The 17,424-nt window shown below is 40.7% G+C and overlaps 1 protein-coding gene across 1 annotated transcript in view; it reads left to right on the top strand.

The window, feature by feature from the left end:
- The first annotated feature begins 8,492 nt into the window (after window positions 1-8,492).
- LOC136423570 (low-density lipoprotein receptor-related protein 4-like) overlaps window positions 8,493-17,424 on the top strand; it is a 29,945-nt gene continuing 21,013 nt past the window's right edge. The window contains exons 1-3 of the mRNA XM_066411793.1: window positions 8,493-8,649; window positions 9,425-9,552; window positions 10,614-10,779. Coding sequence (XP_066267890.1) covers window positions 8,570-8,649; window positions 9,425-9,552; window positions 10,614-10,779 — 374 coding nt within the window. The 5' untranslated portion in view covers window positions 8,493-8,569. The remainder of the gene's footprint in view (window positions 8,650-9,424; window positions 9,553-10,613; window positions 10,780-17,424) is intronic.

The raw sequence follows: 17,424 nt of genomic DNA, 5'->3' as shown, positions 1-17,424 counted from the left end.
AACTACACTTACCTTCCCTCCCCATATCTGCTTGGAGGCTCGGGCCAGGGGCTATGGCTTTTGTTCTCCAGTACGTAAACAAGCCTAAAAATGCTACGGAACTACACTCACCTTCCCTCCCCATATCTGCTTGGAGGCTCGGTCCAGGGGCTATAGCTTTTGTTCCATTCGTAAACACGCCTAAAAATGCTACGGGGCTACACTTACCTTCCCTCCCCATATCTGCTTGGAGAATGAAGCCAGGGGCTATGGGCTTTGTTCTCCATTTCAACACGACTCAAAAATGCCAAGGGACAACTTTTCTTTCCTTCCCATATCTGCTTCGAGAATGGGACCAGGGGCTATTGCTTTTGTTCTTCAGTACGTAAACACGCCTCGAAATGCTACGGGACTACTTGTACCTTCCCTCCCCATATCTGCTTGGAGACTCGGGCCAGTGGCTATGGCTTTTGTTCTCCAGTACGTAAACAAGCATAAAAATGCTACGGAACTACACTTACCTTCCCTCCCCATATCTGCTTGGAGGCTCGGGCCAGGGGCTATAGCTTTTGTTCCATTCGTAAACACGCCTAAAAATGCTACGGGGCTACACTTACCTTCCCTCCCCATATCTGCTTGGAGACTATGACCAGGGACTATAACTTTTGTTCTCTATGTCAACACGCCTCAAAATGCCATGAGACTACCTTTACCTTCCCTCCCCATATCTGCTTGGAGACTCGGGCCAGTGGTGGTTTTGGTCGCTACGTTAACACGCCTCACTGCTACGGGACTACCTTCGGTTACCTTCCCTCCCCATATCTGCTTGGAGAATGAAGCCAGGGGCTATGGGCTTTGTTCTCCATTTCAACACGACTCAAAAATGCCAAGGGACAACTTCTCTTTCCTCCCCATATCTGCTTCGAGAATGGGACCAGGGGCTATTGCTTTTGTTCTTCAGTACGTAAACACGCCTCAAAATGCTACGGGACTACTTGTACCTTCCCTCCCCATATCTGCTTGGAGACTCAGCCCAGTGGCTTTGGCTTTTGTTCTCCAGTACGTAAAAAAGCATAAAAATGCAACGGGACTACCTTTTCCTTCCCTCCCCATATCTGCTTGGAGAGTCGGGCCAGGAGCTATGGCTTTTGTTCTCAAGTACGTAAACAAGCCTAAAAATGCTACGGAACTACACTCACCTTCCCTCCCCATATCTGCTTGGAGGCTCGGGCCAGGGGCTATAGCTTGTGTTCCATTCGTAAACACGCCTCAAAAATGCTACAGGGCTACACTTACCTTCCCTCCCCATATCTGCTTGGAGAATGAAGCCAGGGGCTATGGGCTTTGTTCTCCATTTCAACACGACTCAAAAATGCCAAGGGACAACTTTTCTTTCCTCCCCATATCTGCTTCGAGAATGGGACCAGGGGCTATTGCTTTTGTTCTTCAGTACGTAAACACGCCTCGAAATGCTACGGGACTACTTGTACCTTCCCTCCCCATATCTGCTTTGAGACTCGGGCCAGTGGCTATGGCTTTTGTTCTCCAGTACGTAAAAAAGCCTAAAAATGCTACGGAACTACACTCACCTTCCCTCCCCATATCTGCTTGGAGGCTCGGGCCAGGGGCTATAGCTTGTGTTCCATTCGTAAACACGCCTCAAAAATGCTACAGGGCTACACTTACCTTCCCTCCCCATATCTGCTTGGAGAATGAAGCCAGGGGCTATGGGCTTTGTTCTCCATTTCAACACGACTCAAAAATGCCATGGGACAACTTTTCTTACCTCCCATATCTGCTTCGAGAATGGGACCAGGGGCTATTGCTTTTGTTCTTCAGAACGTTAACACGCCTCAAAATGCTACGGGACTACTTGTACCTTCCCTCCCCATATCTGCTTGGAGACTCGGGCCAGTGGCTATGGCTTTTGTTCTCCAGGACGTAAACAGTCCTGAGTTAAGTATTCATGCTACATATACCTCTGGTTTTCTATGTTAGTTTAATGGTTACGGTTTTTTCTAATGAATTGGTATTGATTTTTTTACTTTTTATATGACTTGAAAGTGTGATTGTTGTATGCCGATTTGTTAAGAATAGAGAGAACGCTAGCAATCCCCCCAAAAAATGAAATGGTATGGCGACCCTGTGACGTAACAATTCAAGATGGTGGCCACCACACATACCAACGAAACGGTTCCAACAAACGTTTTGCTACGCAAACCTGTAGATGCTACGGGACGACCAGTAAGTTAACATTCCCTACCCATATCTGCCGGGAGTTTCGGGCCAGTGGCTACGTAAACACGCAGGTTGTTATTGTGACCCGACACCGATCTTCTCTGTCTTATTGGTCGGTGAAAGAAGTCATCACGTGCCCAAAAGACTGCGGGTTTTCCCGGCCGCGGGCTATGTTGCAAGTTAAGGCTATGTTTGCTGCGGGACGTTTCAAGAGCTACGTAACGTCTCGTTGACTGTCTTCAAGTCATTTTTCGAGGGTTCCTAAGACAATGAAGGCCCGTTGCAGCACGTCTTGGCTAGGAGTGAAACTCTTGTGCCTTCTGAGTCTCTGCCAAGGTAAGATCGGTTTAGTTTATACGTAGTAAATACCCTGTAAGCTCACCCGGAAATAAATTTCAAAGAAAAATCGGACAGAGTGGCTAGCTAGCATTATTTGCTCGATTTAACACGAAATGCACATGGTGATGTGGATGATTGTTCCTTGTATATCATTTGACGTAAGGCTAGGTCTAGGTTGTATCTTAGTGAGATGAAACATGCAATTGTGTATATGAGGTTATCTGCTTTGAAAGTGATAGCTGTACCAGCAAGGAGTAAACCCTTTGGTATGTGCTGTTTTCAAATGATAGCCTCAAGTAAGGTAGTGTAAAACCTACTGGCTGGCTCATTTTGAAACAGTTACTACTTTGAAACGTTGTGATGGAAGATTTTTACTTGTTTTCGACTCCGATTTGAGTCAGAAAATAACTTCGAGATCAGTACAAACTGATACTATTTAACAGTGACGTAGTTCCTCTTTTTTCCTGTTAAAGGTTTCGCAAAATTTTGAAGTGTAAAGAATCATTCGATTTCTAAAACAGTCGAAACGGATACCATCTCTGAAATACATCATTTTGTGTACTAGTTCTTATTGATATGTTTAATTTCAAATCCATATGCTGTAAGAAATTTGATTTCATTTTTGACGGAACTATTTAATGTTTTTCGTCAAGTTTAAACAGGAAAAGAAGTAAAAATATCCATTGTTTTTCTGTTGATAGTTCTGTAAAAAGCGGAACTGGGTTCAGTGGTGCCAGCTCTGCCTTTAAAAAACTGGTGACCTTGAAATAGGCAAAAATAAGAAACTTTGAAACATGATATAGGAATGCCGACCATGGCGTGTTAACAATCTAAAAGAATCAGGAACAAAAACCAACGGCTCTTTGTTGACGACAAACCACCAAATGGACATTTCAATGCGACGTACTAGTATTGTACTGGCATACTAATGCCGTGCAAAAACAAAAACTTCAAAACACATTTCCCTACATTTAAAACCTCAGATCTTTATCCCCACGTCTGTTTTTCAAAATAAACATTCTTCTGTCCTCCCTAATGGAAAACTGGACCTTTCTGAGGAAAATTTGACCAGGAAAAAATGGTTTTGAAAAATACGTAAAATAACAATACAACTGCGGAACTCAAATGGTAGTTCGTCTCATTTTGACATCAGGCAATCTATTTAATCACAGTATTAGAAAATTCCTGTTTGAATAATTTAAACTATACACTGTAGTCGTATTCAAATACAACGAGCAAGGATATTTAGGTAAGCCATTTTGTACAAGTTAGCTGGGGGTAGGGGTTCAGACATGGTATGGTTTTTAGGAAAAATAAGCGTCTTTCATGGATTGTGGACTTACAAATTCTATGACTTTCAAAGACATTTTGATGAAAAATAAAGGGGGTTGAAAGGTAAACGTCAACTTGATGAGAAACAACGTACGATGCTCAGTGGGCCCACTAAAACACTAAGTTTGGTCGTATATGTGGACAGAGGTTGTCGGTTCTCATTAAGCATTAAGACCAGATATATGATACTTGGGCCACAGCAAGAAAATTCTATGGATGACATTGGCGCGCTCAATAATTTTCGCCTGATTTCTAAAAAAGAAACATTTTCCTCTCCGGAAATGACGAGGGGTAACAAAATGGGAAAATATGTCGTGTTGTCGCCTTGACTGTACTTGTAGAAGTGACACTAGTGAGGTACCCACGACTATAGTTGTAAAAGTGGTACCAGTGTGGTAGCCATGAGTGTATTTGCCAACTTGGCCATGGTAAGTCATGCCAGTCTGCAAAACTTAAGTCACTTTCTTGACCACAGAAATAAATGAGTTGTTGACTGTGATACCATGATTTGTCGCTTCCATCTTGTTACAACGTTTATGGGTTCTATTTTTTAAAATTTAGCTATCTTTTAATTTTTTACCGATCTTTTTTTTCTCGCTTTCGGCTTAAATTCGGAGTCTGCAGAGGATGTGATCCATGATATTTTCTTGCTGGGGCCTAGCCTGGAAACCATACCATCGGGGGCTCCTCGATATGCCTGCGGCGCTGGGAGTGACCCTGTCCGCCCAGACAGCTTAGTCCGCTCGGGGTGTGTTTACGGCCTTGGATTAGATTACGTCGCCAAACTATGGTGGCTGCGAAACTCTATGTGGCAGCTAATACTGACGGAAACGGGTCAATTTAACAGACTAGGCCCGGCATAACACACCTAAGCCGACCCGTAGAGACTGGGACCAGGCTAGCTGGGGCCTTGTTTTAGCTAAATGAATGTCCGTCGCCATGCGTGTCAAATCTGGCTGACCAGTGGTGTAGACATCATGCTTGGTTGGCAATAGCATTAAATGGTGTAACGTTAAGTACTATGTTTGTTTTCACTTTCTCGCACAGTCAGGAATGTATTTCCTTATTGTTGGTCACGGCCGTGGCACCGGTTGTTTAAAAGCTGCCGTCATCACTTTGTAATTGTACCCATTAACCGTTACGGCAGCTTTTGTAAACAGACTACACTCAATATAATTACACAATCCCTCTCTGTAACCTAGTTTATAGTTATTGTATCGGTAAATTGGCATTATTGACGGGACAAAATAGGCTGGTGGGAAGTTGCTTTGTCAGTAAAGCCCCGGTTACACACTTATAGCTGAATATGGCCTCCGGACCTTCCCCCAACCATGGTCGGTTGCTACTTGTAAGCTGATGTTCGGCGCGGTTGGCTGGTAGTCGGCTGCACAAGCCGAATGTTTAGAGATTTTGAAAATTGGATAGTGGTCGGCAGGTGGTTAGCTAGTGGTTGGCTGGTGGTTGCTGGTGGTTGGCTGGTGGTAGGCTGGTGGTTGGCTGGTGGTCGGCTGGTGGTCGGCTGGTGGTTGGCTGGTGGTCGGCTGGTGGTCGACTGGTGGTCGGCTGGTGGTAGGCTGGTGGTCGGCCGGTGGTTGGCTGGTGGTTGGCTAGTGGTTGGGAGTAAGTTAGTAATGGTCAGGGTCTGTTTGTGAGTCAGATTTGATTCTTGACCAAAAACTGGTTATACTACTCGCGATCTATCGCCATTCTTGGTTGGCTGGTGGTCGAGAGTCATTTTTAGCTGACATTTCAAACCAGGAAAAAAATACGGGACTTACCCATATTTTCAACTGAACAGCACTTCTTTGTGACGTCATAGTCTAAGCGATGGAGTGCTCATTTTTAGCTTTTTCTAAAACCAGTACCGGTCTGTCAAAACTTTGGGCTAAGTCCGAAACTTTTCCCCTTTTGTGTTGAAAGTACAGTTCAGATCCTGCTTCAAAATGCATTCTGTCAACACAGACGAAATCGATCGAACTTTCAGGCTACACACATACCGAGTCTGTGACCTTTTTCAGGTCACTTCTTACCTCTAGTCTAAAATGCCTGCAGGTGTCTTTGCACTAAATTACAGTGTCATTTATATTCAAACCACAGTGCGCCCTGACAAGAAACGATACACTGGGGGCAAATGTCACCTGCAAATATGTTGAATCTACCTCTGACCTGAAAAGGTTGAGATTCACTTGCGTGATAAAAAAAAAATAGTCGTCAAAATCGGGCCACGATTAACGTTGGAACTTTCATGTCATGATTCAGAAGCGACTCCACAGAAAACTGCGCCTTTCAGTAGAGGGGGGGTTATTAATTTCAACTTTGTAAAATACGTATATCAAAATATAAAGATGGTCTATCTAAAGACAGAAATACAATATCTGGGCAATCATTGGACTCTAACGCCCCTGTACATACCCTTGAAGTTTGTACATCTTTGCAATGAGGTGTGATTTGGGATAGCCTATATCTGTGTGGAGAATAGATTTGGGGTTTAGATATTCACTGTAATATCTTCTGAACTCAAAGTACTGATACTTTTAGACATGAATTATGTTTGCCAGAATACCTTTATACTAGTTTAGTACATAGTCATGGTACAAACCTCAGGGGGTATGTACAGGGGGGGGGGGTTAATATTGAAATATTTTGCATTTTCATATTCAGATAGACCCGTCCCCATATTTCCGTATTTCAGCAAAAACTGCACTTTTGAGAAATAGTAACTCCCCCTACTTGCAGTATTATGATACACTTGGAATGTTCCTTTAATGAGAGTCACAACAAACATGACGTATTCTCACAGCGTAAGAAAAGCGATCGAAGCACCTTGCTAGAATTTGACGGTAAACAACTGTAACCTTGAAAACACTATCAAGTACAGGAATAATGAATAACACAGGCTATTTATGGGAATATTGTTCGAATGTTTTAGGAGCCGCACAACGTTAACAGCCTGTGCTGTTATTAGCTAAGGATAGATGCGTACCTGACTAGAGTTACCAGTGAACTATACTAAGCCAAGGGCCCTGTCACACTTGTGCGAATATTCAAGCCCGCGTGAGTTGCGCGTTGACATTTTTTTACGTTTAAGCGACGTTTGTGGGGAGCAACTTGTTTTCTCCTTTGTCCCACCGTTGAGCAGCCTAGTTGTGAAACCAACGAAATAACTTCTACGGCTTCAAACTTAACCTAAACCGAAAACGTGTTAATACTCAACTCATGTGGGCATGTATATACGCACAAGTGTGACAGGGGCTGAATGCTACCTTGCGCAAGCATTTTACAATGTCATTGTCCATGTACTGTACCGTTCATATGTTTGCTTACACCCACACCACTGCGATCGCGCTGCGACCTAGATTTTGACATAGCGCTCAACGAATGTCGGACATAAGAAAATGAATCTTTTTTACGCTTTGTGTGGCTTCAGTCATAATCGTACATCTTGCATGATATTTCAATAATTTTGAAATCAAGGGTTACACATATCCGATTAGTACTAGGTCGCAGCGAGAACGCAGCTCGATTGCCGTCTAGTTGAATGAGGGCCTTACGTAAACTTCAAATACATACGGAAAAAAAATTAAGGAGTCAATGACTCAAATTTCCTTATAACAGACTAATTCAAATCTTTATTGGTCATGATTGCATTTTGTATCTTAAATCACTTGTATTGTTTTCATAGCTACATCCGGGACCTCAGTGGAATCCATACTTCTTGCTGACCTCCGTAATGGTGCAATCTACAAGGTCAACCCAACAACAGGGTCAAACGAAACACTTCCGCTTGGTCATTTGTCCAATCCCGTTGCTGTGGACTATGACGCAACTTCCGGTTACGTCTACTGGACTGACTCAGCTGATGAAAGCGTGATGAGAGGATATCTAAACGGGACAGGGACGGAAGCCATAGCCACTATAAACGGCATGAGTAAGTTTACACGTAAATGAAAATATATTTTTCTTACTGTTCTCAATGTCTAAAAACATAAAAAGAACAACAGCTTTTCATATTATATTATAAAAGTGGATACTATCATTATAGATATAAGGTCTCATGCTTGAATTAGTCCGCGTGTAGGGTCCCAAAGAATCCGGCCTAAAATAAATTGCAGGGCATAGAAAGCGTGTGTTTAGGTGGATCATGAATTGCCTTTCATCGGCCCCACCTGATATAAAAAGAATTTGAGATAAAGGCTTGTTTATTACTGTCAGGATTAGGTAGGAAAGTTTTGTCATCCGAGCGATAGGTCGCACGTTTACGCGCATTTTGACATGAGTGCTGCGGTCAGCCGCTTGCGGTACAACAGCGGCCTCGTGCGGACAGCGGCTACCTGCAGTTTAAAATGCGATAAATATTGTTGTAATGGTTAGATTTGGGTGACTCTTTTTTTATTGCACGACGAACACGTGTGCTTCCAATAGAAAGCAAAAAATAATCAGTGCAGTTGTTCGTTCTCTAGATTGGCAGTGAAAAAGTTGTTTATTTTAACGTTGATTCCTATGGAACGGCCTAATTGCCGTGTGAGACCTTAAAGATACGTTCGATCTATGTCATCTAGGATATGTCTTTTTTTCTAATCTAAAGACCTTTTTTACAGCTCCGGACGGCTTGGCCCTTGACATACCAGGCGGAAACGTCTATTGGACGGACACAGGCCGGGATGTCATATCGGTGGCTAGAATGGACGGGAAACATTTCAGAAACGTTCTTTCAACAGAGCTCGACGAACCGCGAGCAATAGTCCTGGATCCGGAAAAAGGGTGAGCCTTCTTCTACATTTTTAAATCAAAGACACAGTGTAAATACATTTGAATATGTAATATGTATGGTTACTAGGGCAAACAAACATCGATCTAATATCATATAGCTAAGGTCTACTATACTATGCTATGCTAAATATACCAAGAAGTCAAGTTCTCATTTCAGTTCACGGCTCTCAGACCGTTTGCAACTCAAGCCGTATTAAAACCCTGTCACGCTTGTGCGTATATACAAGTCCGATGTAAATAATGAGTTGCGTATTAACATGTTTTTGGTTTAGGTTAAGCTTGCAGCCGAATAATTGATATCTTAGGTTCGATCACAAGGTCGCCCAACTGTGGGTCAAAGTAGAAAACAACAATTTCTCCGCAAACCTTAGTTAAAGTTAAACCAAAAGAATGTTAATGCGCAACTAACGCGCACTTGAATATACGCACAAGTGTGACAGGGCCCATAACGGCTACTTGACTGGCTGATTGAATTTCGTGACGTCAGGAATTGGCATTGCTCCATTAGTTCTGATACAGATGAATCATATATATATATATCAGAAATGACGTCACGAAATTCAAACAGTCAGTGGCGCGAGTTTTAAACGGTGGGAGAGCCCTAAACTATGACGGACTTAGGTCAAACAAATGAAAATTTTGGGCTAACTTTAACATAGTATGCCGTCGATCATATTAAGTTTTGCTCCCCTTTGAATTGTACATACTCGCTGTTCTTTCTCTATATTTTCTGAGGCCTAATGTCGTGGTTTTCATTTTCCGTTAGATACATGTACTGGACGGACTGGGGATCACAGGCTAAGATCGAGCGGGCCGCTATGGACGGGACCGGGAGGACTACACTGATCAACACGGGGCTGGTGTGGCCAAACGGAATAACTTTGGACAAGACCGGTACGTACAAATTCAGTGATACTTTTTTTAACGAACTCGTTTAGTGCAAGGCCGTAGCTATAGTCATCAAAGCACTGAACTAATTGTTACTGTAGCAGCATCTCTTCACCCTAGGTCAGAAACATCAATGATCAAAACAAGCATGACTTCACTGACCCATTAAGAGAAGCAGGGGTTACGAAGGCTGCTCGGGAAATCCCCTACCCCATTTAAACCGGAATGTTTTGATCCACTCACATCGGGGCATGCCCCTTCTCTTTTTCGAAAGATGTAGTGGGTTCTCTAACGTGCTCAACTTTAAGTGGATACTTTATCATGGACGATAATAGTAATCTTATAATAAAAGCATCAAGGGCAGTTAAAAATATGTGCTTACTTTATTTATGACATATTTGCGTGCGAACGTCAGCTGGTAACATTTGACATATTTTTATTAGATATTTTGGTATGTGATGGCAAATAAGTCATGCTTCTACTGGTTGTGTGATGTAATTAAATCACATTTTAAAAGCACTACGTATACACTACCAAAAGATATTTTTCTTGTTTTCTTATGTCGAGAAAGATTTTCTTATACAAAGAAAAACAAAACAAAAATCAAGAAACCTTCTGCAAAAGACTTTGTCAATTGTTACACAACGAATTTTATTCTTTTTATTCTGAAGATAAGAAAATATTTCTAGCATGATGTTCTCCAATAAGCAATTTCTAGAAAAAGAAGAAAAACTGTCTTTCTCAGTCTTACTATAAGATTTGTTTTTCGCTTGGTCAAATGCGGTATTCTTACAGATTCTTTCCTTAAGATATTTTTTTCTTGAAAATTTGATTCTACTAGAATAATTCTCTTGAACCTTCTTGGTTTAAGCAAAGAGAAGAAACAAATTATTGGATGCAATTCTTGTTTTTGCTTGAAACAGGGATTCTTGTTTGTGCTTAAAACAGGGATTCTTGTGTACAGAATGATATTCTTGCTGACAGAAAAACGATTTTTGGTAGTGTACACGCAGTAATTATCATCTAGTAAACTATTCAAATAACGCAGTTGTTTTTTGTCACTTTAGCCCAACGCCTGTACTGGTGCGACGCCAGAACCTACAAGATTGAGAGCTCAGACCTGAACGGCTACGATCGACGGCAGTTCACTTTTCAACTTGTGCACTTCTTTGGCATAGCTGTGGACGATACGCACGTGTACTGGACAGCGTGGAACGTTCCCAGCGTAGTCAGGTTAGTCCACAACAAGTGAAGTTTATGGACGACATCAGACAAAATTTCTCATCCGGAGATGGTCAACATGACGAGAAAGTACCCAAGTGAGAAAATATGTCGTGTTGTAGCCTTTATTATCTTCATGAAAAATGCAGATATTGTTTCCGGCGTGTCAGTGTGTGTGTGTCTGTCTGACGTCCGTCTGTCTGTCTGTGTGTATATGCGTTTGTGTTTCCGGACTATTGTAGTCAGCATAACTCAATAACCTCAAGATTGCAATAATACTAGTATTTTGTATGTGTGTCGGTGTTGGAGAGACAAAGGTCAAGGTAAATTTTGGGCCACCTGGTATGTGACCTTGGTACTGCAGCAAAACGCCCGTTTTTTAAAATCTTTTGACCTGGACGTGCTACGGTCTTATGTGCCCTATCGTTTGAATGTAAAGTTTGAACATTCTGATAAAGAGATTGAATTTTAGACCGGAGCACTGAATTGGTCTATAATGCTTTATAAGTATGGGGTAGGGGGCGTAACTTTGGTCAGCTATTACTCCCTAACCATGAATGAGAAAGTAAAATGATTTCATTTACTCAAATACCCGCCAAGTGCCCTATCGTTTGAATGTAAAGTTTGAACATTCTGATAAAGAGATTGAATTTTAGACCGGAGCACTGAATTGGTCTATAATGCTTTATAAGTATGGGGTGGGGGCGTAACTTTGGTCAGCTATTACTTCCTAACTATGAATGAGAAAGTAAAGTGATTTCATTTCCTCAAATACCCGCCAAGTGCCCTATCGTTTGAATGTAAAGTTTGAACATTCTGATAAAGAGATTGAATTTTAGACCGGAGCACTGAAGTGGTCTATAATGCTTATAAGTATGGGGTGGGGGCGTAACTTTGGTCAGATATCACTTCCTAACCATGAATGAGAAAGTAAAGTGATTTCATTTCCTCAAATACCCACCAAGTGCCCTATCGTTTGAATGTAAAGTTTGAACATTCTGATAAAGAGATTGAATTTTAGACCGGAGCACTGAATTGGTCTATAATGCTTTATAAGTATGGGGTGGAGGCGTAACTTTTGTCAGCTATTACTCCCTTACCATGAATGAGAAAGCAAAATGATTTCATTTCCTCAAATACCCGCCAAGTGCCATATCGTTTGAATGTAAAGTTTGAACATTCTGAAAAAGAGATTGAATTTTAGACCGGAGCACTGAATTGGTCTATAATGCTTTATAAGTATGGGGTGGGGGCGTAACTTTGGTCAGCTATTACTTCCTAACCATGAATGAGAAAGTAAAGTGATTTCATTTTCTCAAATACCCGCCAAGTGCCCTATCGCTTGAATGTAAAGTTTGAACATTCTGATAAAGAGATTGAATTTTAGACCTGAATCGGTCTATAATGCTTTATAAGTATGGGGTGGGGGGCGTAACTTTGGTCAGCTATTACTCCCTAACCATGAATGAGAAAGTGAAATGATTTCATTTCCTCAAATACCCGCCAAGTGCCCTATCGTTTGAATGTAAAGTTTGAACATTCTGATAAAGAGATTGAATTTTAGACCGGAGCACTGAATTGGTCTATAATGCTTTATAAGTATGGGGTGGGGGGCGTAACTTTGGTCAGCTATTACTTCCTAACCATGAATGAGAAAGTAAAGTGATTTCATTTCCTCAAATACCCGCCAAGTGCCCTATCGTTTGAATGTAAAGTTTGAACATTCTGATAAAGAGATTGAATTTTAGACCGGAGCAATGAATTGGTCTATAATACCTTATAAGTATGGGGTAGGGGCGTAACTTTGGTCAGCTATTACTCCCTAACCATGAATGAGAAAGTAAAATGATTTCATTTCCTCAAATACCCGCCAAATTTCCTATCGTTTGAATGTAAAGTTTGAACATTCTGATAAAGAGATTGAATTTTCGACCGGAGCACTGAATTGGTCTATAATGCTTTATAAGTATGGGGTGGGGGCGTAACTTTGGTCAGCTATTACTTCTTCACCATGAATGAGAAAGTAAAGTGATTTCATTTCCTCAAATACCCGCCAAGTGCCCTATCGTTTGAATAAAGTTTGAAAATTCTGATAAAGAGATTGAATTTTAGACCGGAGCACTGAATTGGTCTATAATGCTTTATAAGTATGGGGTAGGGGGCGTAACTTTGGTCAGCTATTACTCCCTAACCATGAATGAGAAAGTAAAATGATTTCATTTCCTCAAATACCCGCCAAGTGCCCTATCGTTTGAATGTAAAGTTTGAATGTAAAGAGATTGAATTTTAGACCGGAGCACTGAATTGGTCTATAATGCTTTATAAGTATGGGGTGGGGGCGTAACTTTGGTCAGCAATTACTTCCTAACCATGAATGAGAAAGTAAAGTGATTTCATTTTCTCAAATACCCGCCAAGTGCCCTATCGTTTGAATGTAAAGTTTGAACATTCTGATAAAGAGATTGAATTTTAGACCGGAGCACTGAATTGGTCTATAATGCTTTATAAGTATGGGGTGGGGGCGTAACTTTGGTCAGCTATTACTTCCTAACCATGAATGAGAAAGTAAAGTGATTTCATTTCCTCAAATACCCACCAAGTGCCCTATCGTTTGAATGTAAAGTTTGAACATTCTGATAAAGAGATTGAATTTTAGACCGGAGCACTGAATTGGTCTATAATCCTTTATAAGTATGGGGTGGGGGCGTAAATTTGGTCAGCTATTACTCCCTAACCATGAATGAGAAAGTAAAATGATTTCATTTCCTCAAATACCCGCCAAGTGCCCTATCGTTTGAATGTAAAGTTTGAACATTCTGATAAAGGGATTGAATTTTAGACCGGAGCACTGAATTGGTCTATAATGCTTTATAAGTATTGGGTGGGGGCGTAACTTTGGTCAGCTATTACTTCCTAACCATGAATGAGAAAGTAAAGTGATTTCATTTTCTCAAATACCCGCCAAGTGCCCTATCGTTTGAATGTAAAGTTTGAACATTCTGATAAAGAGATTGAATTTTAGACCTGAATCGGTCTATAATGCTTTATAAGTATGGGGTGGGGGGCGTAACTTTGTTCAGCTATTACTCCCTAACCATGAATGAGAAAGTGAAATGATTTCATTTCCTCAAATACCCGCCAAGTGCCCTATCGTTTGAATGTAAAGTTTGAACATTCTGATAAAGAGATTGAATTTTAGACCGGAGCACTGAATTGGTCTATAATGCTTTATAAGTATGGGGTGGGGGCGTAACTTTGGTCAGCTATTACTTCCTAACCATGAATGAGAAAGTAAAGTGATTTCATTTTCTCAAATACCCGCCAAGTGCCCTATCGTTTGAATGTAAAGTTTGAACATTCTGATAAAGAGATTGAATTTTAGAACGGAGCACTGAATTGGTCTATAATGCTTTATAAGTATGGGGTGGGGGGCGTAACTTTGGTCAGCTATTACTCCCTTACCATGAATGAGAAAGTAAAATGATTTCATTTCCTCAAATACCCGCCAAGTGCCCTATCGTTTGAATGTAAAGTTTGAACATTCTGATAAAGAGATTGAATTTTAGACCGGAGCACTGAATTGGTCTATAATGCTTTAAAAGTATGGGGTGGGGGCGTAACTTTGGTCAGCTATTACTTCCTAACCATGAATGAGAAAGTAAAATGGTTTCATTTCCTCAAATACCCGCCAAGTGCCCTATCGTTTGAATGTAAAGTTTGAACATTCTGATAAAGAGATTGAATTTTAGACCGAGGCACTGAATTGGTCTATAATGCTTTATAAGTATGGGGTGGGGGCGTAACTTTGGTCAGCTATTACTTCCTAACCATGAATGAGAAAGTAAAGTGATTTCATTTCCTCAAATACCCGCCAAGTGCCCTATCGTTTGAATGTAAAGTTTGAACATTCTGATAAAGAGATTGAATTTTAGACCGGAGCACTGAATTGGTCTATAATCCTTTATAAGTATGGGGTGGGGGGCGTAACTTTGGTCAGCTATTACTCCCTTACCATGAATGAGAAAGTAAAATGATTTCATTTCCTCAAATACCCGCCAAGTGCCCTATCGTTTGAATGTAAAGTTTGAACATTCTGATAAAGGGATTGAATTTTAGACCGGAGCACTGAATTGGTCTATAATGCTTTATAAGTATTGGGTGGGGGCGTAACTTTGGTCAGCTATTACTTCCTAACCATTAATGAGAAAGTAAAGTGATTTCATTTTCTCAAATACCCGCCAAGTGCCCTATCGTTTGAATGTAAAGTTTGAACATTCTGATAAAGAGATTGAATTTTAGACCTGAATCGGTCTATAATGCTTTATAAGTATGGGGTGGGGGGCGTAACTTTGTTCAGCTATTACTCCCTAACCATGAATGAGAAAGTGAAATGATTTCATTTCCTCAAATACCCGCCAAGTGCCCTATCGTTTGAATGTAAAGTTTGAACATTCTGATAAAGAGATTGAATTTTAGACCGGAGCACTGAATTGGTCTATAATGCTTTATAAGTATGGGGTGGGGGCGTAACTTTGGTCAGCTATTACTTCCTAACCATGAATGAGAAAGTAAAATGATTTCATTTCCTCAAATACCCGCCAAGTGCCTTATCGTTTGAATGTAAAGTTTGAACATTCTGATAAAGAGATTGAATTTTAGACCGGAGCACTGAATTGGTCTATAATGCTTTATAAGTATGGGGTGGGGGGCGTAACTTTGGTCAGCTATTACTCCCTAACCATGAATGAGAAAGTAAAATGATTTCATTTCCTCAAATACCCGCCAAGTGCCCTATCGTTTGAATGTAAAGTTTGAACATTCTGATAAAGAGATTGAATTTTAGACCGGAGCACTGAATTGGTCTATAATGCTTTATAAGTATGGGGTGGGGGGCGTAACTTTGGTCAGCTATTACTCCCTAACCATGAATGAGAAAGTAAAGTGATTTCATTTCCTCAAATACCCGCCAAGTGCCCTATCGTTTGAATGTAAAGTTTGAACATTCTAATAAAGAGATTGAATTTTAGACCGGAGCACTGAATTGGTCTATAATGCTTTATTAGTATGGGGTGGGGGGCGTAACTTTGGTCAGCTATTACTCCCTAACCATGAATGAGAAAGTAAAATGATTTCATTTCCTCAAATACCCGCCAAGTGCCCTATCGTTTGAATGTAAAGTTTGAAAATTCTGATAAAGAGATTGAATTTTAGACCGGAGCACTGAAGTGGTCTATAATGCTTTATAAGTATGGGGTGGGGGCGTAAATTTGGTCAGCTATTACTTCCTAACCATGAATGAGAAAGTAAAGTGATTTCATTTCCTCAAATACCCACCAAGTGCCCTATCGTTTGAATGTAAAGTTTGAACATTCTGATAAAGAGATTGAATTTTAGACCGGAGCACTGAATTGGTCTATAATGCTTTATAAGTATGGGGTGGGGGGCGTAACTTTGGTCAGCTATTACTCCCTAACCATGAATGAGAAAGTAAAATGATTTCATTTCCTCAAATACCCGCCAAGTGCCCTATCGTTTGAATGTAAAGTTTGAACATTCTGAAAAAGAAATTGAATTTTAGACCGGAGCACTGAATTGGTCTATAATGCTTTATAAGTATGGGGTGGGGGCGTAACTTTGGTCAGCTATTACTCCCTAACCATGAATGAGAAAGTAAAATGATTTCATTTCCTCAAATACCCGCCAAGTGCCCTATCGTTTGAATGTAAAGTTTGAACATTCTGATAAAGAGATTGAATTTTAGACCGGAGCACTGAATTGGTCTATAATGCTTTAAAAGTATGGGGTGGGGGCGTAACTTTGGTCAGCTGTTACTTCCTAACCATGAATGAGAAAGTAAAATGGTTTCATTTCCTCAAATACCCGCCAAGTGCCCTATCGTTTGAATGTAAAGTTTGAACATTCTGATAAAGAGATTGAATTTTAGACCGGAGCACTGAATTGGTCTATAATGCTTTATAAGTATGGGGTGGGGGCGTAACTTTGGTCAGCTATTACTTCCTAACCATGAATGAGAAAGTAAAATGATTTCATTTCCTCAAATACCCGCCAAGTGCCCTATCGTTTGAATGTAAAGTTTGAACATTCTGATAAAGAGATTGAATTTTAGACCGGAGCACTGAATTGGTCTATAATGCTTTATAAGTATGGGGTGGGGGGCGTAACTTTGGTCAGCTATTACTCCCTAACCATGAATGAGAAAGTAAAATGATTTCATTTCCTCAAATACCCGCCAAGTGCCCTATCGTTTGAATATAAAGTTTGAACATTCTGATAAAGAGATTGAATTTTAGAACGGAGCACTGAATTGGTCTATAATGCTTTATAAGTATGGGGTGGTGGGCGTAACTTTGGTCAGCTATTACTCCCTTACCATGAATGAGAAAGTAAAATGATTTCATTTCCTCAAATACCCGCCAAGTGCCCTATCGTTTGAATGTAAAGTTTGAACATTCTGATAAAGAGATTGAATTTTAGACCGGAGCACTGAATTGGTCTATAATGCTTTAAAAGTATGGGGTGGGGGCGTAACTTTGGTCAGCTATTACTCCCTAACCATGAATGAGAAAGTAAAGTGATTTCATTTCCTCAAATACCCGCCAAGTGCCCTATCGTTTGAATGTAAAGTTTGAACATTCT

The sequence above is a fragment of the Branchiostoma lanceolatum genome, chromosome 17, assembly GCF_035083965.1.
Source record: "Branchiostoma lanceolatum isolate klBraLanc5 chromosome 17, klBraLanc5.hap2, whole genome shotgun sequence".
Classification (NCBI taxonomy): Eukaryota; Metazoa; Chordata; class Leptocardii; order Amphioxiformes; family Branchiostomatidae; genus Branchiostoma; species Branchiostoma lanceolatum.
Note: the sequence above shows the minus strand (reverse complement) of the source record. Positions and strands in the feature narration are given on the sequence as shown.